General features: G+C 38.8%; 1 protein-coding gene across 8 annotated transcripts in view; it reads left to right on the top strand.

Annotated features, from left to right (window-relative positions):
* Positions 1–20257, top strand: part of LOC126973075 (sodium channel protein para) — a 34633-nt gene extending 14376 nt beyond the window's left edge. For 3 of the 8 annotated variants that reach the window (XM_050820188.1, XM_050820189.1, XM_050820187.1), the window contains 17 exons: positions 401–574; positions 1598–1760; positions 4412–4599; positions 6564–6768; positions 10116–10277; positions 10352–10467; positions 10570–10711; positions 10788–11056; positions 11135–11308; positions 12631–12753; positions 13537–13659; positions 13733–13927; positions 14011–14256; positions 14334–14604; positions 18819–19123; positions 19204–19407; positions 19553–20257. In XM_050820188.1, the coding sequence (XP_050676145.1) occupies positions 401–574; positions 1598–1760; positions 4412–4599; positions 6564–6768; positions 10116–10277; positions 10352–10467; positions 10570–10711; positions 10788–11056; positions 11135–11308; positions 12631–12753; positions 13537–13659; positions 13733–13927; positions 14011–14256; positions 14334–14604; positions 18819–19123; positions 19204–19407; positions 19553–20137 (3645 nt within the window). In that variant the 3' untranslated portion in view covers positions 20138–20257. The remainder of the gene's footprint in view (positions 1–400; positions 575–1597; positions 1761–4411; positions 4600–6563; positions 6769–10115; positions 10278–10351; positions 10468–10569; positions 10712–10787; positions 11057–11134; positions 11309–12630; positions 12754–13536; positions 13660–13732; positions 13928–14010; positions 14257–14333; positions 14605–18818; positions 19124–19203; positions 19408–19552) is intronic. The other 5 variants (XM_050820194.1, XM_050820193.1, XM_050820192.1 and 2 more) reach the window with 4 other exon arrangements.
* The last annotated feature ends 285 nt before the right edge of the window (positions 20258–20542 follow it).

The following is a 20542-nucleotide window of genomic DNA, read 5'->3' as shown; positions in this document are numbered from 1 at the left end:
TTTTCAATGTAGTGCCGAAACCTTACAAAAGCGTTGATTTTTTTCCAGTAGGTAACACTTTACTAGAAATAGTCACACAGTCGCACTTTAACCCGGCGTGAACTAGCGGCCAAGCGCTGATATGTTTCACATACGTAAATGGAGATGGTGCCAATGGTGGGGGCTCCATCCTTCAGGTGTCTTGCTTGATGCGCCCTTCGCTTTCTGGGAAGGGCACTACAACCTAAGACCGACAACTTTAACCCTGTGAATCCTCTTGTTTTGCGTTAGAAAATGGGCGATAGCCATTTGATCGTTTGTCCTCTTTAATTCAATAAATAAAATACCAGGCCCCTTTATAGTTAAATTGTTGCTTAACTCCTAATTCACTCGACTTGTTACTAACGTGTTATTTTTTCAGTTTTTCACTGCAACGTTTGGTATTGAAGCAATGTTAAAGTTGATAGCCATGAGTCCAAAGTATTATTTTCAAGAAGGATGGAACATATTTGACTTTATAATTGTGGCCTTATCATTATTAGAATTGGGACTTGAAGGAGTTCAGGGTTTGTCTGTATTACGTTCATTTCGATTGGTAAGTCTTTTTTCATTATCTTAAATTAATAGCTGATTACAGTAAAGTAAATAAGACTTAGAATTTTCAATTTAATACTATTTTCAACCAGATAACTTGACGTTGTGATTAAGCATGGATCGATTTGCAGGTATACTAGAAGGAATTTTGGTAACAATAACCTATAACCACCTCTGTGATTCATGCATATGTGCAGAGCTGTTTAATATATTTATCTATCTACTGCTGTGTAATTGTAATTATATCTAATATAATATTTTCAGCTGCGTGTATTTAAACTGGCCAAGTCTTGGCCGGCGCTAAACCTTATTATATCCATAATGGGTAGGACAGTGGGAGCTTTAGGGAATTTGACCTTTGTACTTTGCATCATTATATTCATATTCGCGGTGATGGGGATGCAGTTGTTTGGGAAAAACTATACAGGTTCAAAGTGAAAAACAATTTAGCATATCTAAACAACTATAAGGCTTGACTATTAATCCTTATTCAGCTTTACACTAACGAATATAACACAGGGCTTTGATTGAGTATTATTTTTGAAGAGTTCGGGATTGTCCGAGGCTTTATAACCCGGGTGTGATTTTGCGCCCGGAGAACTCGTTATAAAGCTATCACGCTGCATTGATCATAACCTAAGCTTTGCATCGAGTAATATAGATTGACATGCAGCTTCGCTTAAGAAGTATACAGCATCAGATCGACTGATGGGATCTATGTCAATCGGCATTGGGGCTACAATATAAAATATACAAACTAAATTGCGATAATATCAATCAAAATGCTCTCACAATAAGTAGATATAAAAATGATTGCAAACATATATCCCACTCATAAACTTTGCACATATATTGGACAGATACTGAAGCACACATCTCGCTATCTCTAGTTTAAGCGACCCATCATCCTTGACTGACGAGATCGTCCGTTGAATGATGGTGGGTCTCCAGAGACGCAGTAGCATAGGTGATGCGCCGGCAAGCGTGCTTCTGTGACGCCTGGTTTCACAATTTATAATTGCAGCTTCGAGTGTTCAAATTGGCAAAGTCTTGGCCGACTCTTAATTTACTCATATCGATAATGGGTCGAACAATGGGTGCTTTGGGCAACCTGACCTTCGTATTGTGCATCATTATTTTCATATTTGCCGTGATGGGTATGCAACTATTCGGGAAAAATTATGTGGGTAAGTGGAAAATTGGTGGGAGTGGTGCATGCGCGTTGGTGTTTTAATGGACGTTGTTCGTGCGGCGCGGGCAGTTCTATTACACTGAATTTACTTCAGAGTTAAACCAAAAAGATTCTATTTGGCCTATTTGTAAAATAAACTAAAAAGAAAAAACTTTAATCAAACTAAAATTTTACATGATTTTTTGCTAACTTTTGGAATGTAATAAGGTTAATTTTAAACGCTTATTGGGTGAGTGATATGAGTCTGGCATACTTTTCAATCACATCATAAAACGATTTGTTTTTATTATTAACAAGAGTTTTATCAAATTAAATACTCCAATTTAGCAAAAATATTTAATTGTTTTAAAGTAGAACGCCGCGAGTTTAAAAGTCAAACTTGAACTAATTAGATATCCAAGCTTATTTTCAATAAATAATATACTATAATAGAACTCTGATATTTTTTCCTAAACTCTGAAGATTAAATTCATTGTATATTAGAGTGTGGAAGCGTGCTCTTTCAAAATTCCAACTCCACACTTTAACAGCAACGCCCTGGAGTTTGTCTAGAATCAATATCTGCTAGAAGATCCTTGATGTGCGTCCGTTTGCTCCTGTTAGAAGATTGGCATACTTCGATGTGACCCTTAAAGTAGGCTCTTTCTAGCCTTAATAGTGTATGTATATGTTGCAGCCCTTAGCGAAGGCGCCTCACTTGTGAAACGTTCAGCTTGCTTTTTATACACCATTTCCTGTTTAAAAGTACAACAATTGATAAGCAATAAAGAATCATGATTGTGAATCTCATTCTATCTAATAACGTTAACCATGCAATCATTGTGTATATAATTAAAGAAGCTGTTCTTCGAAGCCAATTTGCTTTGCCTGCCAGATGACTGCGCAATTGGCAATCGCTCGAAATTTAGAGTATTGTCAAGTTGTTATGGCAAATGGTTTTTTCTTACTCTTTAACGTGCACATTTGAATCTTTTGGGTGTTATTCATTCCCAGACAAGAAAAACACAAGAGAGTTTTCGATAGGAGATCCATGTTTTTTACTGAAACTGGCCATGGATTTCCCGAGATAGCTCTGCATGATACAGCATCGCCAGTACTGCTTATAGATGTAGAAGAAATATTGTAGGAGATAGCACAAAGCCTCTGAGACTCAGCCTCAAGCACCAGCGTCTGAGCGATAACCGGCGACAACGAAATGTTTACTTCACCCATCGAAAAAACAGCTGGTGATCCAATTGCAAAAATATCGGAAATGCCGTAATTATGAGAGTTTCTTGAGTTGCTCTGTGCCATCAAATGCCTTCGCTATATCTTGTTGGTAGCCCCCCATTATATGACCTATCTTAAGTGTACATAAAGGAAGACCCCAGCTGATCGACCATGGTAATCCTCTAGATAGGCCAGCTGGTGGTTCATGATCTTGTGCATGATTTGGAGAGGAGAGAGGAAGCATATGAATATACTTAGACGGATCCTGAATCAGTATATTGTAGATTATATTTAAACAATTTATATAAGTTTATATTAATTAATTATTATATATTAATTTTAACGATATCTGAATCTAAGTCTGAAATATTGAACCACCTTTAATACTAGTCTCTATCTGAATGAAAATGAACTTCGTTCCAAGCATTATTAATCAATTACGTATGCCGTAATGAGATTACTTGAAATGATTAGGTTTATTCGACTTAATTGGAAGAGGTATGCAATGCGACCGATTGTAAACCCTATGACCTATAACACGATTAACATATTCAATATAATCGTATAGCAATCAAATGATGAGTTCTGCAAGCAAAACTATGGTTAAATCACAAACAATTGTTGTACTTTTAAACTTAACCGCCCCCGACTCTAAATGAATTTCATAATTTGAGAGGTTTCTATTTAGCTTTTAGTGTATTCCTTCATAAACCATATACATTAAATAATAAAAATAACGTCGGTATATTATATTTGCTTAGAAACAGCATGTTCTGATATTTTATAACTAGAATATATTTTGTTTATTATCTTTTCAAATTGATTTCAAGTACCGCATGATTGAGTTGCTGAGTTCTCACAAAGATGAAATCAATTCTATTTATTCTAAAGTAATAAAGGTACCGGGACTTTATGCTTGTCAATTAAGTAATCTTTGTCAGTAAAACTCTGTAAACGTCGGTAAAGTTTGTTCAACTCTTTTGATATACTGCCTATTCTTTTTTAAACTGTATTTAGGTATGCCATATTTTGTTTTAGTTTGAATTAGTTAGATAAATTGCGCTATTTGTATTAATATAGTTGATATTGTGTATCTTAATTGTGTACAGATAATTAATTATGGTCAACGTATGAGGGCTGTGCGGTCTACAATTTTAAATGCAGAAATAATAATACCTAAATATAGTATACTTGGTAACATTATTTATCAAATTCTTTGGCTTTTGATGAAGGTTTACTATAAACAAAATACTAGAAAGGTTAAACTCTGAGCTACATTAATTCGTGAATTATTGTCGTAAAAGTTTTTACAGCCTTCATAAGTTGACTATTCGCTAACTATTATTGCTATCTAAGTATCTCTTTGATTAAAAATAACATTTAAAATGTTTCTTTTTAAGGCTTAGCTTTTTTTAACGACTTTTGTTCTGTGTACAGACTATGTTGACCGATTTCCTGGAGGAGAGCTTCCACGATGGAATTTCACTGATTTCATGCACAGTTTTATGATTGTCTTCCGAGTTCTGTGCGGAGAATGGATAGAGAGTATGTGGGATTGCATGCTTGTTGGAGACGTGTCCTGTATACCGTTCTTCTTGGCTACCGTTGTCATTGGTAACCTTGTGGTGAGTATTAATGTAACTTTGAATGTCGCGTAGGGAAACTTGGTGCTAATTTATTCTTTAGGAGCGTTATGAAAAAATGATGAGAGTGAACATGATAACAGGTTGAATTTTCAGACGTTTGTGTCATTCGTTTTTTTTGGGTTCTTCGTTTATTATTAGGACAGGCAGAGGGTTCAAGCCCATACAGCCGTATTCATTATTTAATAATTAATTGTCAAAGGCATCTGCAAAATTTTTACAAAATTGTTCCTTCTAAAAACGTAGAATAGCACGAGGAATAAATCATTTTAATTATTTTTGCTTCGTTAGGCCAAAGAAGTATAACTTCTTGTGTGCATACATAAGCACACACAGTTTTTATTATATATTAAATTATATATTTTTTGTCAAAGCACTTAAATCAGAGGATTTATTGTGCCCGAGTGCTAAGAGTTCAGCTACCTATACCCATTCCATTAAAGCGGTAATCCACGGGAATCAGGGCTGATAATTAAGGACTAGCTAGAGTTAAAAACCTAATTTATTTACATCCGCGAGACATTATTTAAGAGCTCCAGGAAGATGGCATAAATATCCTCTTTTTTAAGCATAGGAATTTCTATAGTTAGACAAAATTTAAAGCAGTGTATAAGTTGTTATAGTGTATATTGCTAGTAAATCAAATCAACAAATAATTATTACCAGTGAGATCATAAACAGATAGCAGAGAGGCACAGGAGGCTAGATGGTTTGGATTGTTCTTCAACTTAAAGGGTTTCATAGCGGAATTACTGGGGTAATAACAGGGCTTCATTTGGGGGAGGGCAACCGAGGCCACAGCCCCGGGGCCCCCATAAAAGAAAGGCCTCCACAATAGAGACTTAGGAAACAAATCCAAATTCAGACTAGTAAATAATAAACACTAACAAAGAACTTTTCCTTTGCTATTTTTTTCGTGTTTTGCCTTTACATATAGAACTTTTGTACAAACTTGATTATATTAAATATAAACAGAAATCATGGATCTATACTTGGTTTCACAATAAATTATTTATTGGAACACCCGACTGAAAAAAATTGTCCATTTTATTTGGAAAATAATTTGGGGAAAGAGGGTCTCCACTCCTTTGAAGACTCGGGGCCTCCATACGTCTAAATCCGGCATTGGCTAATGAGACTTAACATCTTTAGTCTCAAAGTGACGAGCACAATTTTTGAGCTTGAAATTGACAACAGTTGTATTGTTGTAAACTGTCTTAATTATCGACAACAACTCTTGTTTAAAGTTAAACGTTGAAATACACGTGTTATATATCATCATGATATCGGCCGGAAAAAGTCCTTTGCTGGATAATGGCCTCTCCCAAAGATCTCTACAACTATCAGTCCTGCGCTGCCCTCATCCAACCTATTCCGGCGATCTTGACCAGATCGTCGGTCCATCATGTGTGGGCCTACTACACTGCGTCTTCCGGTACGTGCTTGTCATTCGAGGTTTTTACTGCCATCTGTCCGTTGAGCTATGTGCCCTGCCCAATGCCACTTATATGATTATATAAGAAAACCAAAACTAAACGTGTGTATAATAAAATTTAGCACACTTGGCATGTATATAATAAAATAAAGTTTATATAATAAAACAAACCTTTTTTTATGAGTATAATGGACGAGACGAGCAGGACGTTTAGCTGATGGTAATTGATACGCTCTACCCATTACAATGCAGTGCTGATCAGGATTCTTGAGAGACCCAGAAATTCTAAGTGGCACTACAATTGCGATCGTCACCTTGAGACATAAGATATTAGGTCTCATTTGCTCAGTAATTTCACTAGCTACGGCGCTCTTCAGGCCGAAACATAGTAATGCTTACACTTTACTGCTTCACGGCAGAAATCGCCGCCATTGTGGTACACATAATCTAGCCGGCATCCTGTGCAAAGGAGCCTGCCACTGGTAAAACTAAAGTACACTACCGTTTTCAGGTACTCAATCTCTTCTTAGCTCTGTTACTGTCCAACTTTGGCTCGTCGAGTTTATCAACACCAACAGCAGATCAAGACACAAACAAAATTGCTGAGGCCTTCAACAGAATATCTCGATTCATCGACTGGGTTAAAAAGAATGTCGCCGATTTTATGAAGATTGTGAAAAACAAACTGACCAATCAGATAGCAATACATGCGCCCGGTAAGATAACGTGTTGGATTGTGTTGTGTTGGCAGGTCCTTGTGGCATGTGTGTTTGTGTTGTATTTAAACCATATTTAACTTATCAATGTAGTACCTAAGAAAAAAACCGTGTGTAATTAAACGGTGACAGAAATAAAAACTTCAACAAGGCTAGGTTTACATAATGATACTAGGATGCCGCAGTCGCTCGCCGTACCGCTTTGCTGCGGCGTAGATTTGAGCGAAGCGAGGTAAACTTAGTCTGTGTACAAATACAAAACAAAATTAATCAAACAAGATTAGATCAATCGTCTCAATTTTTAAATAAATATAAATAGCGCGTGCTAATTTAGAATAATTAGTAAATCATGTTTCTTTTTAATTATAATAATTGAATCAAGTCGAAATTTTAAATTCTGTCTCGACAATACCTAAAAAATTTCGAAAGATTTCTATGAGTTCGTTTTTTTTTTTAAATGGGTCCAGAAAACGGGTGCCAAACTATAACACATTGTTGGCAAGTACCTAATTGCGCTTGAAAAAATATTGAATTATGTGTACCTAGTTATTGCCTATTTACTTTAAACCAAGCTATGGAAAACATAGAACATAACAATTTTCTAAGTATCATTGTTGAAGGAGCATTGGGCAATACTAAAATATTACAGTTTAAATGTTATATAGTTGTAAAAACGTTGTAGCGGTATAAACACTGTGATGAAAAAATCGTATTCAGTTATTCGCTCACATCTTTAATAAAAAAAAGTGTGTGCGTGTAATCTTTACGCGCGATTGAAATAAATATAAACTAATTAATTACAATTGTGTATAAATTACTTACAAAAGACAGCTATATAGCCATAGCGCGCCTAAAAGTAGTTTTCAATTAAAAAAAAATCATCTTGTGTATTCTATGTCATATATATATAGGTACTTTAACCTCTTTGGCGTGGCAGTAACGCGATTTCAGTGCTTTTCCCATAGTCCCCAACATGGCTTAAGAAGTGTTCACTTCAAACATGTTAGAAATGAAATAAAACAGCCACTGTCTGAGCTTATATCTATCAAATGACAAATATGTCGCTGATAATTCTTTCATTACAAATGAATGCATCATCTTTTATTATTGGAGCGAACGTCTTACAAGCCTTAAAGAAACCAATTGGAGAAAATCTTCATTGAATAAGATGATAGAAACTGCATGAGGATATCTAACAAGATTTTCTCTGAATAACTGAATACATCATGCTTAGATAATTTATACGTCTTAATAGAGCCTCTTGCTGCTAGGCAATCGATGAAAACAGGCCAGGTTTATTACTTTAGTGTGCGTGACGCGTGCGTGCGTGCGCCTACGTCTTACACTCGCGATTTGTATGTCACTTTGTGTTAGTGCATTGCTCGAAATAGAGGTTAAATATCAACCTCAATTTTTTTCAACGTTTACACAGCTGTCACCGTCTATCTAGACGTATAAATTATCTAAGGCAGAGATTATCAAACTTTTTTCTTTTACTGCCCCCTCTGCAATTATTTTTCAGCGCCCCCAATTTTTATACACTTGTAGTACAATTATTCCTAGTTTTATACCATCATACAGGGCAGAAATATAAACTAATGAGAGCATTTGTGCACTCATACCTTTTAAATTTGTATCCATGATTATTCAAAGTGGCCGCTAAACAAAATCGTATATTCAATTCGTATTTTTTTAAATCACAGATGGGTGCATGTGCACTCATCTGTGATTTTATGGATACATGGAAAAACCATATCACATTATTCGAAATTTTAAATATAAAGTATCTAAATGACTTTAAAAATCAACTATTGCTCCCCTAAGCCACGTCAGTTTCCCCCTATTTTTTTCTGGGCCCTTTATCGCCCACCATGGGAAAGACTGATCTAAGGTATCATGCTTAGATAGTACCTAGATGTCCAAGGTCGAAATAATAAATTCTGTTCTCCTTGACTCTTCTATTTATGGAATAATTATCCGAACATACATTTTACATATTTTACTTATTAAGTCGTTCACGTAATATTTCTTTCACAAATGCTAAAAGTTTGACGGATTCCAATGAATTTTAAAAGTAATTTTTAATAAAAGCCCAGTGAAAGACTATAAATAATGATTTTTGTTCGGAGCATTCACAAATAAAAAGCCACTAACATTATGATAAAATACAGCAATAATAAGTTTACCATTACCCTCACTCTTAAGCAGGCTACACACCTTCACTTTTAAGTATGGCCATTTAATTATTGTATATTCGGGCTGTGAAAATGAAAGTAAAGATAATCGCTGTTAAAAGTGAAGGTGTATAGCGAGTATTATTACCCTTTGTACAACTGGTTTAATGCATGTGATATAAAAAAAACCTGTGTGTGTTGCTTGTGCCCTTGCAGTCAAGTGTAGATGTGACCTTATTCTTATAATTAATCCCGATACACTCTTGCTATTACTTACGAAGTCGTGGTTTTCTTGATGATCTAAATAATCGCTTGAATAAGTTAAATGGCCGCTTTGACTGTAACAAAAGGTTACAATTCAAAGTGATGAAAGCTAGAAAACATAACCATGGCTCAACTTCTTTTAACTTTGTAACAAGTAAACTTGATGCTCGTACTCACAATATATAAACCAACTTTATCTCTGCGCTCAGAATTTAATAAATTAGGGATTAATTAAATGAATCTGTAACTACAATAAGGTAAGTGTAAAGTGTTTGTGTATACGGGCTTTTGATGTAACCGTTTTTGTTGTGTTGTGTCTGTCAATGTGGGTAGTTCAACATTTGTATACAATTTCGCTCTTTGATCTACGATAATTTCTAAGAATGGTCTTTTAATGTTGAAATATTCACCTACAAAATTATTATTACATTTTCTAGACGTAGAATTCTGTATATTTGCTCCAGATTTCCAAAATGACTATCAAATTAATGACTCATTGTTTGAATGAAAGCAGTTTCCAGGGTTTTGTATTACCTATAAGTCTAGGTGTCAAGAGCTTTTAATGTCATGCATGTCAGTTTTTTATCTCGGTGTTAAATTATAAATAACTCTATTTCAAAACGCTCTGTTTTAAAAAAATAATGAGTCTCGTATTCTTACAAAAGAGTAAAATTTAATGTATTATAAAATCAGCAAAATTTTATCCTAAAATTTCAAATACGAACTTATAGTTAAACAAAAGTATTACCATATATAAATTATAAGTATACAACTTCATTAAATTCCAAAATTTGCTAACAAAAAGTATGACAAGAGTTGTATCTAGTGGGATATTCTAAATTTGGTCATGGTCTTATTCTATGCTTGGTTGCTGCGCCGCCGGTGGGCCAAACGATACACGGCATATAGGCTTAAAGGCGGCTTTATGTGGCCGCTGTGTCTCTTCAGAACGGGGTGACAATGAACTTGAACTGGGCAACGATCTTGATGATGGAGTGCTCTATAAGGATAAAAAACTCAAAGATCAAGTGGAGGTAGCTATCGGCGATGGCATGGAGTTTACTATACCAGGTAATTTTATAATCAAACATATTTAGTTTTTCTTGTGACTTCATCAGGTTCATAATACAAATTTTACCATGTAGGTGACAATAAATACAAGAAAGGAAAAATGTTAATGAACAACATTAATGCAATAACAGACAATCACACGGACAACCGGATTAATTGTGACATAAACCACCACGGATATCCAATTCAGGTAAAATATATTTCTATATTCGTAATATTGAATTGACTGACATTTGAAATTTTGATTGATTTCTTGTAAATTTTTGTTTAATTTTTAATATTCATATTTAAGGACGATGATACAATTAGTCAAAAGTCATATGGTAGTCATAAAATACGGTCATTTAAAGACGAAAGCCATAAAGGCTCAGCTGATACAATAGATGGAGAAGAAAAGAAAGATGCAAGTAAAGAAGAATTAGGTTTAGAGGAAGGTAATTTCAGGAAGTCTTAATTTGCGCCTAGAATTATTATAGCTCAAACATTTTATAATATCAAACATATTTTTAGAAATGATTGAAGAGGAAGAAGACGGAAAATCAGATGGTTTGGGAAAGATAGATATTAAAGTGGCTGCTGACGAAGATGTAGTAGACCTCACACCAGCAGACTGTTGCCCAGATCCTTGTTATGTGCGTTTCCCCTTTCTAGCAGGCGACGATGAGTCTCCATTCTGGCAAGGCTGGGGAACACTAAGATTAAAAACTTTTAGATTAATTGAAAATACTTACTTTGAAACTGCTGTGATAACTATGATTTTACTGAGCAGCCTCGCATTGGTAAGTTTTAAATAACTCTTGAGTAAACTAAAAAAAACACTATATCAATTATTATTTTCTATTATAATTTTGTTTCAGGCATTGGAAGATGTTCACTTACCTCATAGACCAATTCTGCAAGATATATTATATTACATGGATCGTATTTTCACGGTTATATTCTTCATTGAGATGTTAATCAAATGGCTTGCTCTTGGCTTCCAGAAGTATTTCACTAACGCTTGGTGCTGGCTGGACTTTATAATTGTGATGGTATGGTACTTATAGATTATTATTTGATACATGTTAAATAATATCAGTTACAATTATTCAAATTATTTTGTCATCGTGATCCTTATTAAATTTATCTTTGGGATGCAAGGAAAGCTCAAAGTAAACTTAATAAATGTTAAATTCAGTAAATAGATTATGTTTTGTCTAATGAATGGCATAAATGACAAATGGTGTCGTTAGTTGTCGCTCGTAAACCACGGGGCAGTGATGGCGGGCGCAGACGACATCCCAGCATTTCGCTCAATGCGTACGTTACGTGCCCTGCGACCTCTTCGTGCGGTCTCGAGATGGGAGGGCATGCGCGTGAGTACGCGCCGATCGGACAGCGTAAAAGTTGTGATGCTCATCGGATAAATGTTTCGCAAGTAGTATTAACAAAGCGACATCAGCTATTCTGGACTTGGCAGTGAACACGGCCACTTACTTATACTTATGTTCTCAGTTTTTTGTTTTCAAATATTTAGTTTTCATCATAATCACATCTTTTTTTGAACATGTTTGTTTTTACAGATATAATGTTTACAAAGATAGTAACGAAATTTAAGTAAGTTTATAAATCCGTGTTCATGTCCATCCTAAAAACCGTTGCTGTGTTTTCTTTATTTCTGGATATAATCGTATCAACGATGGGCACCACAGCACACGTGAGCTTTGACTGTTCGATGTTCGTTGCAGCAGAGACATCTAGGCGTCTCACTGTCGAAAGCTGTTAATGTCGTTATGTTTGATGTATGTGAAATTGCTTCATGTTTCTATTTCCACGACTTCTATTGCAACTATTTCATGATATATACAATAATCAACCCTTGTATTTAATGATTTTAAGTGCATGGTGTGAACTGTACCTTTGTTCTATTGTGCCGTTTTCAAGACAAAACTGCATCAATAAAAGCTTATATTGATCAATAATAATATAGCCAAAATATTTACATGAAAATGGCACATTACTTTCAGTAATTGCTATCAATGTAATCTATTATTATATTGGAATATTATACATATTATAACAATATTTATTTATATTTTGCTGATATTAACGATTGCAACGTCTTTCTTCAATCATTGTCGATTTCTTGTAGTGGACGTTTAGAGGTTTGTGTGAGGATTGGTTCTTCGAAAAATTTCTAACTTTCACAATTTATTATGACCAAGTGGGTTGAAAGTCGTGTACCAACGTAATGGTATTTGATAATTGAGTTCCAAATGGATCTGAATTTCACAGTTAAAAACTATTGTCCAGTATTTCGTTTAATTTGTACGTTTTCATAAAATATATGAAATAGCACTATTAATTTTATCAGGTATCGCTTATAAACTTCGTCGCGGCGCTATGTGGCGCCGGTGGTATTCAAGCGTTCAAAACGATGCGAACACTGCGAGCCCTTCGGCCGCTCAGAGCAATGAGCCGCATGCAGGGCATGAGGGTACGTAGCTCGATCACCGAGCTCACACAAGCTCACTTACCGATCACTACATCATGACACTCACAGATCACCAATCTCACCCACACATTACAGTGATAAGCCATTTTTTGCTGCGCTGCATTCAGCATCGTTCAGAAACATCACTTCCCGAATTCAACTTCATTAGCCTCTTGGTTTGTATTATTAGATTCATTTTGAACTCTTCGGTGGCACTTCTGAATGGCTTAGTACGATCATAATTTGTAACATCTTGTTTGATTCCAATCTCTTGGGGTTATTTTTCAAAAGTATTCATTATCATGTTTCGGTCTCTTATTAATTTGTCTTTGGTTAATTTTTAGCTAGTAAACGCCTTAGTTCGGAATGTAACTTTTGCACTTTAGATCTTCTGGCATCTATTTGGTATGATTTGTACCAGATTCGCATGAATAAGTAGTTTTCTAGAGCTATCGCTTCGAGTATGTTGTGGTCTCTTCCACTAGGTGAGTAATGTTAAAATCTTCTTGGCTTTTAATATCTGCATGGTTGTGTTGCTAAGTGTTTGTTATGTATAAATTAAATTTAAGTTTATAAATCACAAATAGCAGTAAGATATTATATATTTAAGTAACTTTATATTTTTATTGCAAAATTTATCATTATAATTGAGTATTTAGGATATCATCAATTTTTTTACCTAATTAATTAGCTGCTAGAAAAAGTAAGGTAGACTTATTTAAGCTGAATCATTGCATCTAGTTTTGCCATTAGGTATTTCGTAAATAAACATTTCTATCATAACAGGTGGTGGTGAACGCGTTGGTGCAAGCGATCCCATCAATCTTCAACGTGTTGCTCGTATGTCTCATATTTTGGCTTATTTTTGCAATAATGGGAGTTCAGCTTTTTGCCGGAAAATACTTTAAGGTATGTGCTGCAAGAAATAAAATTATGCTTGGAATTTACTTAAAGATTACTCCCTAAATATGTCTCCTTACAGTGTGTCGACATGAACCATACAACATTGAGCCACGAAATTATACCGGATAGAAATGCATGTATTTTGGAAAATTACACGTGGGAGAATTCCCCTATGAACTTCGACCATGTTGGAAAAGCGTATCTATGCTTATTTCAAGTAGCTACTTTTAAAGGCTGGATACAGATTATGAACGATGCTATTGATTCTAGAGAAGTATGTCACGACTTAATTTAATATTACTAAAACATTTTCAGTTAAGTTATTATTGTCACTATACGATACTCAAAAATTTACAGGTTGGGCGACAACCGATAAGGGAAACGAATATATACATGTATTTATACTTCGTATTCTTTATAATATTTGGCTCATTCTTCACTCTTAATCTATTCATCGGTGTGATCATTGACAATTTCAATGAGCAAAAAAAGAAAGCTGGCGGTAGTCTTGAAATGTTCATGACTGAAGATCAGAAAAAGTATTACAACGCTATGAAAAAGATGGGATCTAAAAAACCATTGAAAGCCATCCCAAGACCAAGGGTAATGTTGTAGCTTTTGCAAATTTTATAAAATTAATCGAGAAACAGCAACGTGTCTTATATTATATTATTTTTCAGTGGCGACCTCAAGCGATCGTGTTCGAGATAGTGACAGACAAGAAATTTGATATGATCATTATGTTATTTATCGGCTTGAACATGTTGACCATGACGCTCGATCATTATCAACAATCAGATACGTTCAGCTTAGTCCTCGACTATCTTAATATGATATTTATTGTGATATTCAGCTCAGAGTGCCTCTTGAAAATTTTCGCTCTACGCTATCATTACTTCGTAGAACCGTGGAATCTCTTCGATTTTGTTGTTGTAATGTTTTCGATTTTAAGTAAGTATTCTATCTTCTTTTATCAATTAAGGACTACTATTTATATACGGAATGGATTACGATCGTTCACAAGATATGGTTAATAACGTGTGGGGCCTAGAATTCAACCACAATGCTATAAAACAAAAATCCTTTTTTGTGTCGAAAAATATGACATGACAACCTTAAAACCGAGAAGCTCCAGCTAGCTTGTCTTTATAATTTTTCCGTTGTTGTAACAACGGAAAAATTATTATATATATTATATTGTAATGAGAACAGGAGGCAGTGAGAACTCGCCATCAAGCATTTGTTTTTCTTTCTTTATTAGATAGGCTGATGCTTATACTACCGATAACTTATTTAAAAAAAAATATGTTTATTTTGACTGACTATGCCTTGCTTGCCACTTGTTAAGTGATTACCGCCTCCCACATTCTCTTGCAACACCAGAGGAATCACAGGAGCGTTGGCCTTTAAAACAGGTGTACGCGCTTATTTTGAAGGTACCCATGTCATATCGTCCCGGAAACACCGCACAAGGAAGCTCATTCCACAACTTTGTACTACGTGGAAGAAGGCTCCTTGAAAACCGCACTGTGGAGGACCGAACATCCAGATGGTGGGGATGATATCCTAACTTGTGGCGTGTCGTGCGGAGGTGGAATTCGGCGGTAGAAATAAGGTTAAACAGCTCTTCGGAACACTCCCCGTGATAAATGCGGTAGAAGACACACAATGAAGCGACATTCCGATACTAGGCGAGGGAAGTGGCCTTAAGGGAAGTGTTGTGGAAGAGCGGTGATGTGACAAATGAGGTTTTTAAAGTAGTAAACGCGCAAACTTGAGCCTTCTGGGGGTTAAATTGGACAAGGTTCAATTTACCCCATTCCACGACCCTCTCAAGAGAGGACTTGAGTTTCTCCCGGCACTGGTCGACGATTTCCCGAGAGAGACCTGCATCGCCCGTGTATACGGCATCACCAGTGCTGTCGACTGCATAGCAATATATGTTGGAGGTGTCCAACGTATCGTTTATATGCAGAAGAAATAGCGTGAGTGGTAGCACACAGCCTTGGGGCACTCCAGCTTTCACGGGCTTCGGTTTAGAGCAATAACCGTCGACAATGACCTGTATGCTCCGCCCAGTGAGAAAGCTGGAGGTCCACTTGCATAAGCTTTCGGAAAGCCCAAATGATGGAAGTTTTGAGAGGATCGCCTTATGCCATACACGATCAAAGGCCTTCGCTATATCCAGGCTAAGTGCCAGGTCACTTCTTCTCAATTATGCTCAGCTTTTCCGAAGTTGTAATCATAACCTATCATCTGGCTGCGTGTAGACTGCGATGACCATCCGCGAATCTACGCATGCCTGTATAGGTCCCATAGCGGTAACGCAGAGACTGACCGGCTCCTCGAACACATCCAAATGGCTACAGATTCCGTGTTGGAGCAGATCCCCACTGCAGAGATCGTGTTTCTTGGCGATTTTAACGATCATGCAGGGAGATCTGTTCACGATTTCGCCTTAGCATATGGTCTGATGCAACTGGTTATTGCGCAAACGCGAATCCCAGATGTGCAAGATCATACACCTTCACTGTTGGACCTTCTGTTGACCTCACATCCGGACGGCTACCTAGTTTCCGTTGACCCTCCTCTGAGATCGTCGGACCACTGCCTGATCCGGAGCACCGTGCCGATCACGCGCCTAACACGGCCCCGCTTCTTAGGCTGTCGCCGCGTGTGGCACTATAGATCAGCAGAGTGGGACGAGATGCGGTGCTTTTTTGCATCCTACCCGTGGAGGCAGATCTGTTTTTCGCTGGGAGATCCAGATGCCGCTGGCAGAATGGCCTCTCGCCGAAAGCAGGAGTGCTATCAGGCTTGGGTCAATGCGATGGTATCTAAGGATGTGAATTGCAGCGAACTTAAAAAACACTTCAATCATGCCTCCAGGTCCTTCAAAAGAGTTATTGCTGACGCGAAGTCGAAGCACATTGGCAGAATTGGCGAGAGACTTGCACGCCTTCCCTCGGGAACTCGTGCGTTCTGGTCGCTCGCCAAGGCTGTCCAAGGAAACTTCTGCCAGCCAGCCATTCCGCCACTGCACAGGGATGATGATTCGCTGGCCCATGACGCGAAAGAGAAAGCTGATCTCCTGGGCTCCCTCTTCGCGTCCAACTCGACTCTGGATGACCAAGGTGCACCACCACCGCATATTCCGCGGTGCGATTCATATATGCCGGAGGTAAAAATCCGGCATGGTGCCGTGCTTAAGGCGCTTCTCACCTTGGACATTCACAAATTGAGCGGGCCCGATGGCATTCCCCCGATAGTGCTGCGGACATGTGCTCCGGAACTGGCGCCGGTCCTTACCCGTCTTTTCCGGCTCTCCTACTCATCAGGCGTAGTCCCGAAATTATGGAAGGCGGCTTTAGTGCACCCGATCCCTAAGAAAGGTGTACGCTCAGATCCGTCCAACTACCGCCCCATTGCCATTACCTCCATTTTCTCCAAAGTAATGGAGTCGATCATCAACCGCCAGCTCTTGGGATACCTAGAGGGGCACCAGCTGATCAGCGACTGCCAGTACGGTTTCCGTCAGGGTCGCTCAGCTGGTGATCTTCTTGTCTACCTCACCCATAAATGGGCGCAAGTGGTTGAGTCGAAGGGAGAGGCGTTGGCGGTGAGTTTGGACATAGCGAAGGCCTTTGATCGGGTGTGGCATAAAGCGCTTATAGCGAAACTGCCATCCTATGGGCTTCCCGAGAAGTTGTGCAAATGGGTCACTAGCTTTTTGGCTGATCGGAGCATCAAGGTTGTTATCAACGGTGCATGCTCCGACTTAAAACCCATAAACGCTGGTGTCCCGCAAGGCTGTGTGCAAGGCTGTCCTACGCTGTTTCTGCATATCAATGATATGCTGCAAATCAGCAATATTCATTGCTATGCAGACGACAGCACGGGGTATGCTTCCTACACCTTGCCAACATGTCCCGGGATACCATCGACGAGAACTGAAACAAACTTGTGTCTGAAATCGAGACTATGCTTTGCAAAGTCTCGGAATGGGGCCGACAAAATTTAGTCCAATTCAACCCCAAGAAGACACAAGTTTGTGCGTTCACCACTAAAAAGTCTCCCTTTGTCGTATCCCCTCGATTCGAGATCACTCCTCTATCTGCCACAGCCTGTATTGGCATACTTGGCGTCGATATATCGAGCGACGTTCAGTTCCGTGGTCACTTGGAAGAGAAGGCCAAACTGGCCTCTAAAAAGCTTGGTGTACTCAGTAAGGCGAGACAGTACTTTACTAAAAGCCACCGCCTGCAACTTTATAATGCGCAAATTCGGCCTCACATGGAGTACTGTTACTGGTACTCACCTCTGGGCGGGTGCTCCCCAATACCAGCTTCTTCCATTTGACCGCATACAACGAAGAGCGGCTCGAATCATCGACGATCAAGTCATCTCCGATCGGCTTGATTCTCTAGCATTGCGTAGAGATGTGGGTTCTCTCTGCATCTTCTACCGCATTTATCACGGGGAGTGCTTAGAGGAGCTGTTCGGGTTGATTCCAGCGGCCGAATTTCACCATCGGACATTACGTGCAAAGTACCATCCGCATCACGTAGACGTCTGGCATTCCACAACCGCGCGTTTTCTTCGAAATTTCTTACCTCGCACAGCCACTGTGGAATCAACTACCGGCAGCGGTCTTCCCGAACAGATACGACTTAGGGACCTTCAAGAAAAAAGCATACTCCCACCTTAAAGGCCGGCAACGCATTTCTTGACACACCTGTTGTTGCGGATGTCTATGGGCGGTTGCCTCACCTCTCCCCATCCCGCGAGCCTCTCGCCCGTTTGCCCCCTCTCATATAAAAAAAAATAACCACGGTGGAGCAACCAATCGTAAGCTACCAAACTAGACACCATACAGACACCAGAGTTATGACGCGTCCGAGCTGGTCGTACGGACACCAGATGAGTAACTCTTTAATGAGCTGTATACATTATGTTGGTTGCGCCACCATGGTGCCTCAGTGAAATATATTTTGACCTTAATGAGAGAAGATTTAGGCTTTTCATAGATTATTAAGCTAAAATACAAATAAATATTAGTAAAATACCTTAGAAAGAATCAAGAAATTTTGTATTTTGTTTAAACTCGCATATATAGATTGTATGTGTTTTAAAAAATATATGCTACAATACTAATTTTTTTTCAGGTTTGGTTCTGAGTGATATTATAGAAAAATATTTTGTCTCACCGACTTTACTAAGAGTCGTAAGAGTAGCAAAAGTAGGTCGAGTGCTTCGACTTGTAAAAGGCGCTAAGGGTATCAGAACGTTACTATTCGCCCTTGCGATGTCACTGCCAGCTCTATTCAATATTTGTTTACTATTGTTCTTAGTGATGTTCATCTTCGCTATATTTGGAATGTCTTTCTTCATGCACGTTAAAGACAAAGGGGGTTTAGATGACGTCTACAATTTTAAGACGTTCGTGCAGAGCATGATTCTTCTATTTCAGGTAGGTTTATTTGTTGATCTTCACAATATGACTTAAAACTTGCATTAAAAACTAATGTTAAATTTTTTATGTAACACTAGATGTCGACGTCAGCTGGTTGGGATGGCGTATTAGATGGAATTATTAATGAGGAAGAATGTGATTTGCCGGACAATGAGCGCGGCTATCCAGGAAACTGTGGCTCTGCAACTATCGGAATCACTTATTTGCTGTCCTACTTGGTTATTTCTTTCCTCATTGTTATCAACATGTACATCGCCGTCATCCTCGAAAACTATTCTCAGGTAAGTTACTTTTAACTGTACATCTACGACATCTAAATCAACAAATCATTATTAATAGTTAGCATTGTAAATTAAATAACTATTGATTTACTAAGGAATACTTAATATAAACGACTTAAATAAATCTTGCTTTTCTGATTTCTAGGCGACAGAAGATGTGCAAGAAGGGTTAACGGATGATGACTACGACATGTACTATGAAATCTGGCAGCAATTCGATCCTGAGGGCACCCAGTACATCCGTTACGATCAGCTATCTGACTTCCTCGACGTACTCGAGCCACCACTTCAGATCCACAAGCCCAACAAATACAAGATCATATCTATGGACATACCGATCTGTCGCGGCGACATGATGTTCTGTGTGGACATTCTGGACGCCCTCACCAAGGATTTCTTCGCCAGGAAGGGAAACCCCATCGAGGAGCCGGGGGACATAGTGGGCAGGCCGGGCGAGGTCGGGTACGAGCCGGTATCGTCGACGCTGTGGCGGCAGCGGGAGGAGTACTGCGCGCGGCTCATCCAGCACGCGTGGCGACGGCACCGGCGCTCGCAGTCGCCGGGCGCGGAGGAGGCGGGCAGCGCGGGCGCCGCGTCCACCGCCGGCAGCGCGGGCGAGGCCACGGCCGTGCTGCTGGACGCGGGGGGGGGCGCCCACCGCGTGGTGCTGCAGGCGGGGGGCGCGGCGCCCCGCCCCCCCGACCCCGCGCCGCCGCCCGCGCCCGTCTGACCCGCGCTCGCGCTCGCGTTGCTCCCCGCGCTCATCGACGACGAGCCGCTGCCGCTGCCCGCACCGCTGCCCGAGCTCTTGAGCCCACCCAAGCGCACTTAATTATTTTTTACGCTAGATGTTTCGTAGTGTTCGGGCGAGCGAGTCTCGAGGACGATGAGCGGGCGCGTGAGACGCGAGCGTTCGAGTGTTTTGTATTCGTGCAGCTGAGGCTTGTGACGATTTGTTTTGCGAGTGTTGTCGCGTTGGTCGAGTTTATCGTTTAGAGTTTCGTATTGATCGTTTGAACCTGGCCGGTAATGCGGTCCCAGTTCGTGAGAATCGTTTTAGTGAGCACGCTATTTTTCGTCTCTAGATAAGTATCAGATGAACTGAGGAAATACAAAAGCTTATTTTTATATTGAA

Source organism: Leptidea sinapis, chromosome 28, assembly GCF_905404315.1.
Source record: "Leptidea sinapis chromosome 28, ilLepSina1.1, whole genome shotgun sequence".
Taxonomy (NCBI): domain Eukaryota; kingdom Metazoa; phylum Arthropoda; class Insecta; order Lepidoptera; family Pieridae; genus Leptidea; species Leptidea sinapis.
Note: the sequence above shows the minus strand (reverse complement) of the source record. Positions and strands in the feature narration are given on the sequence as shown.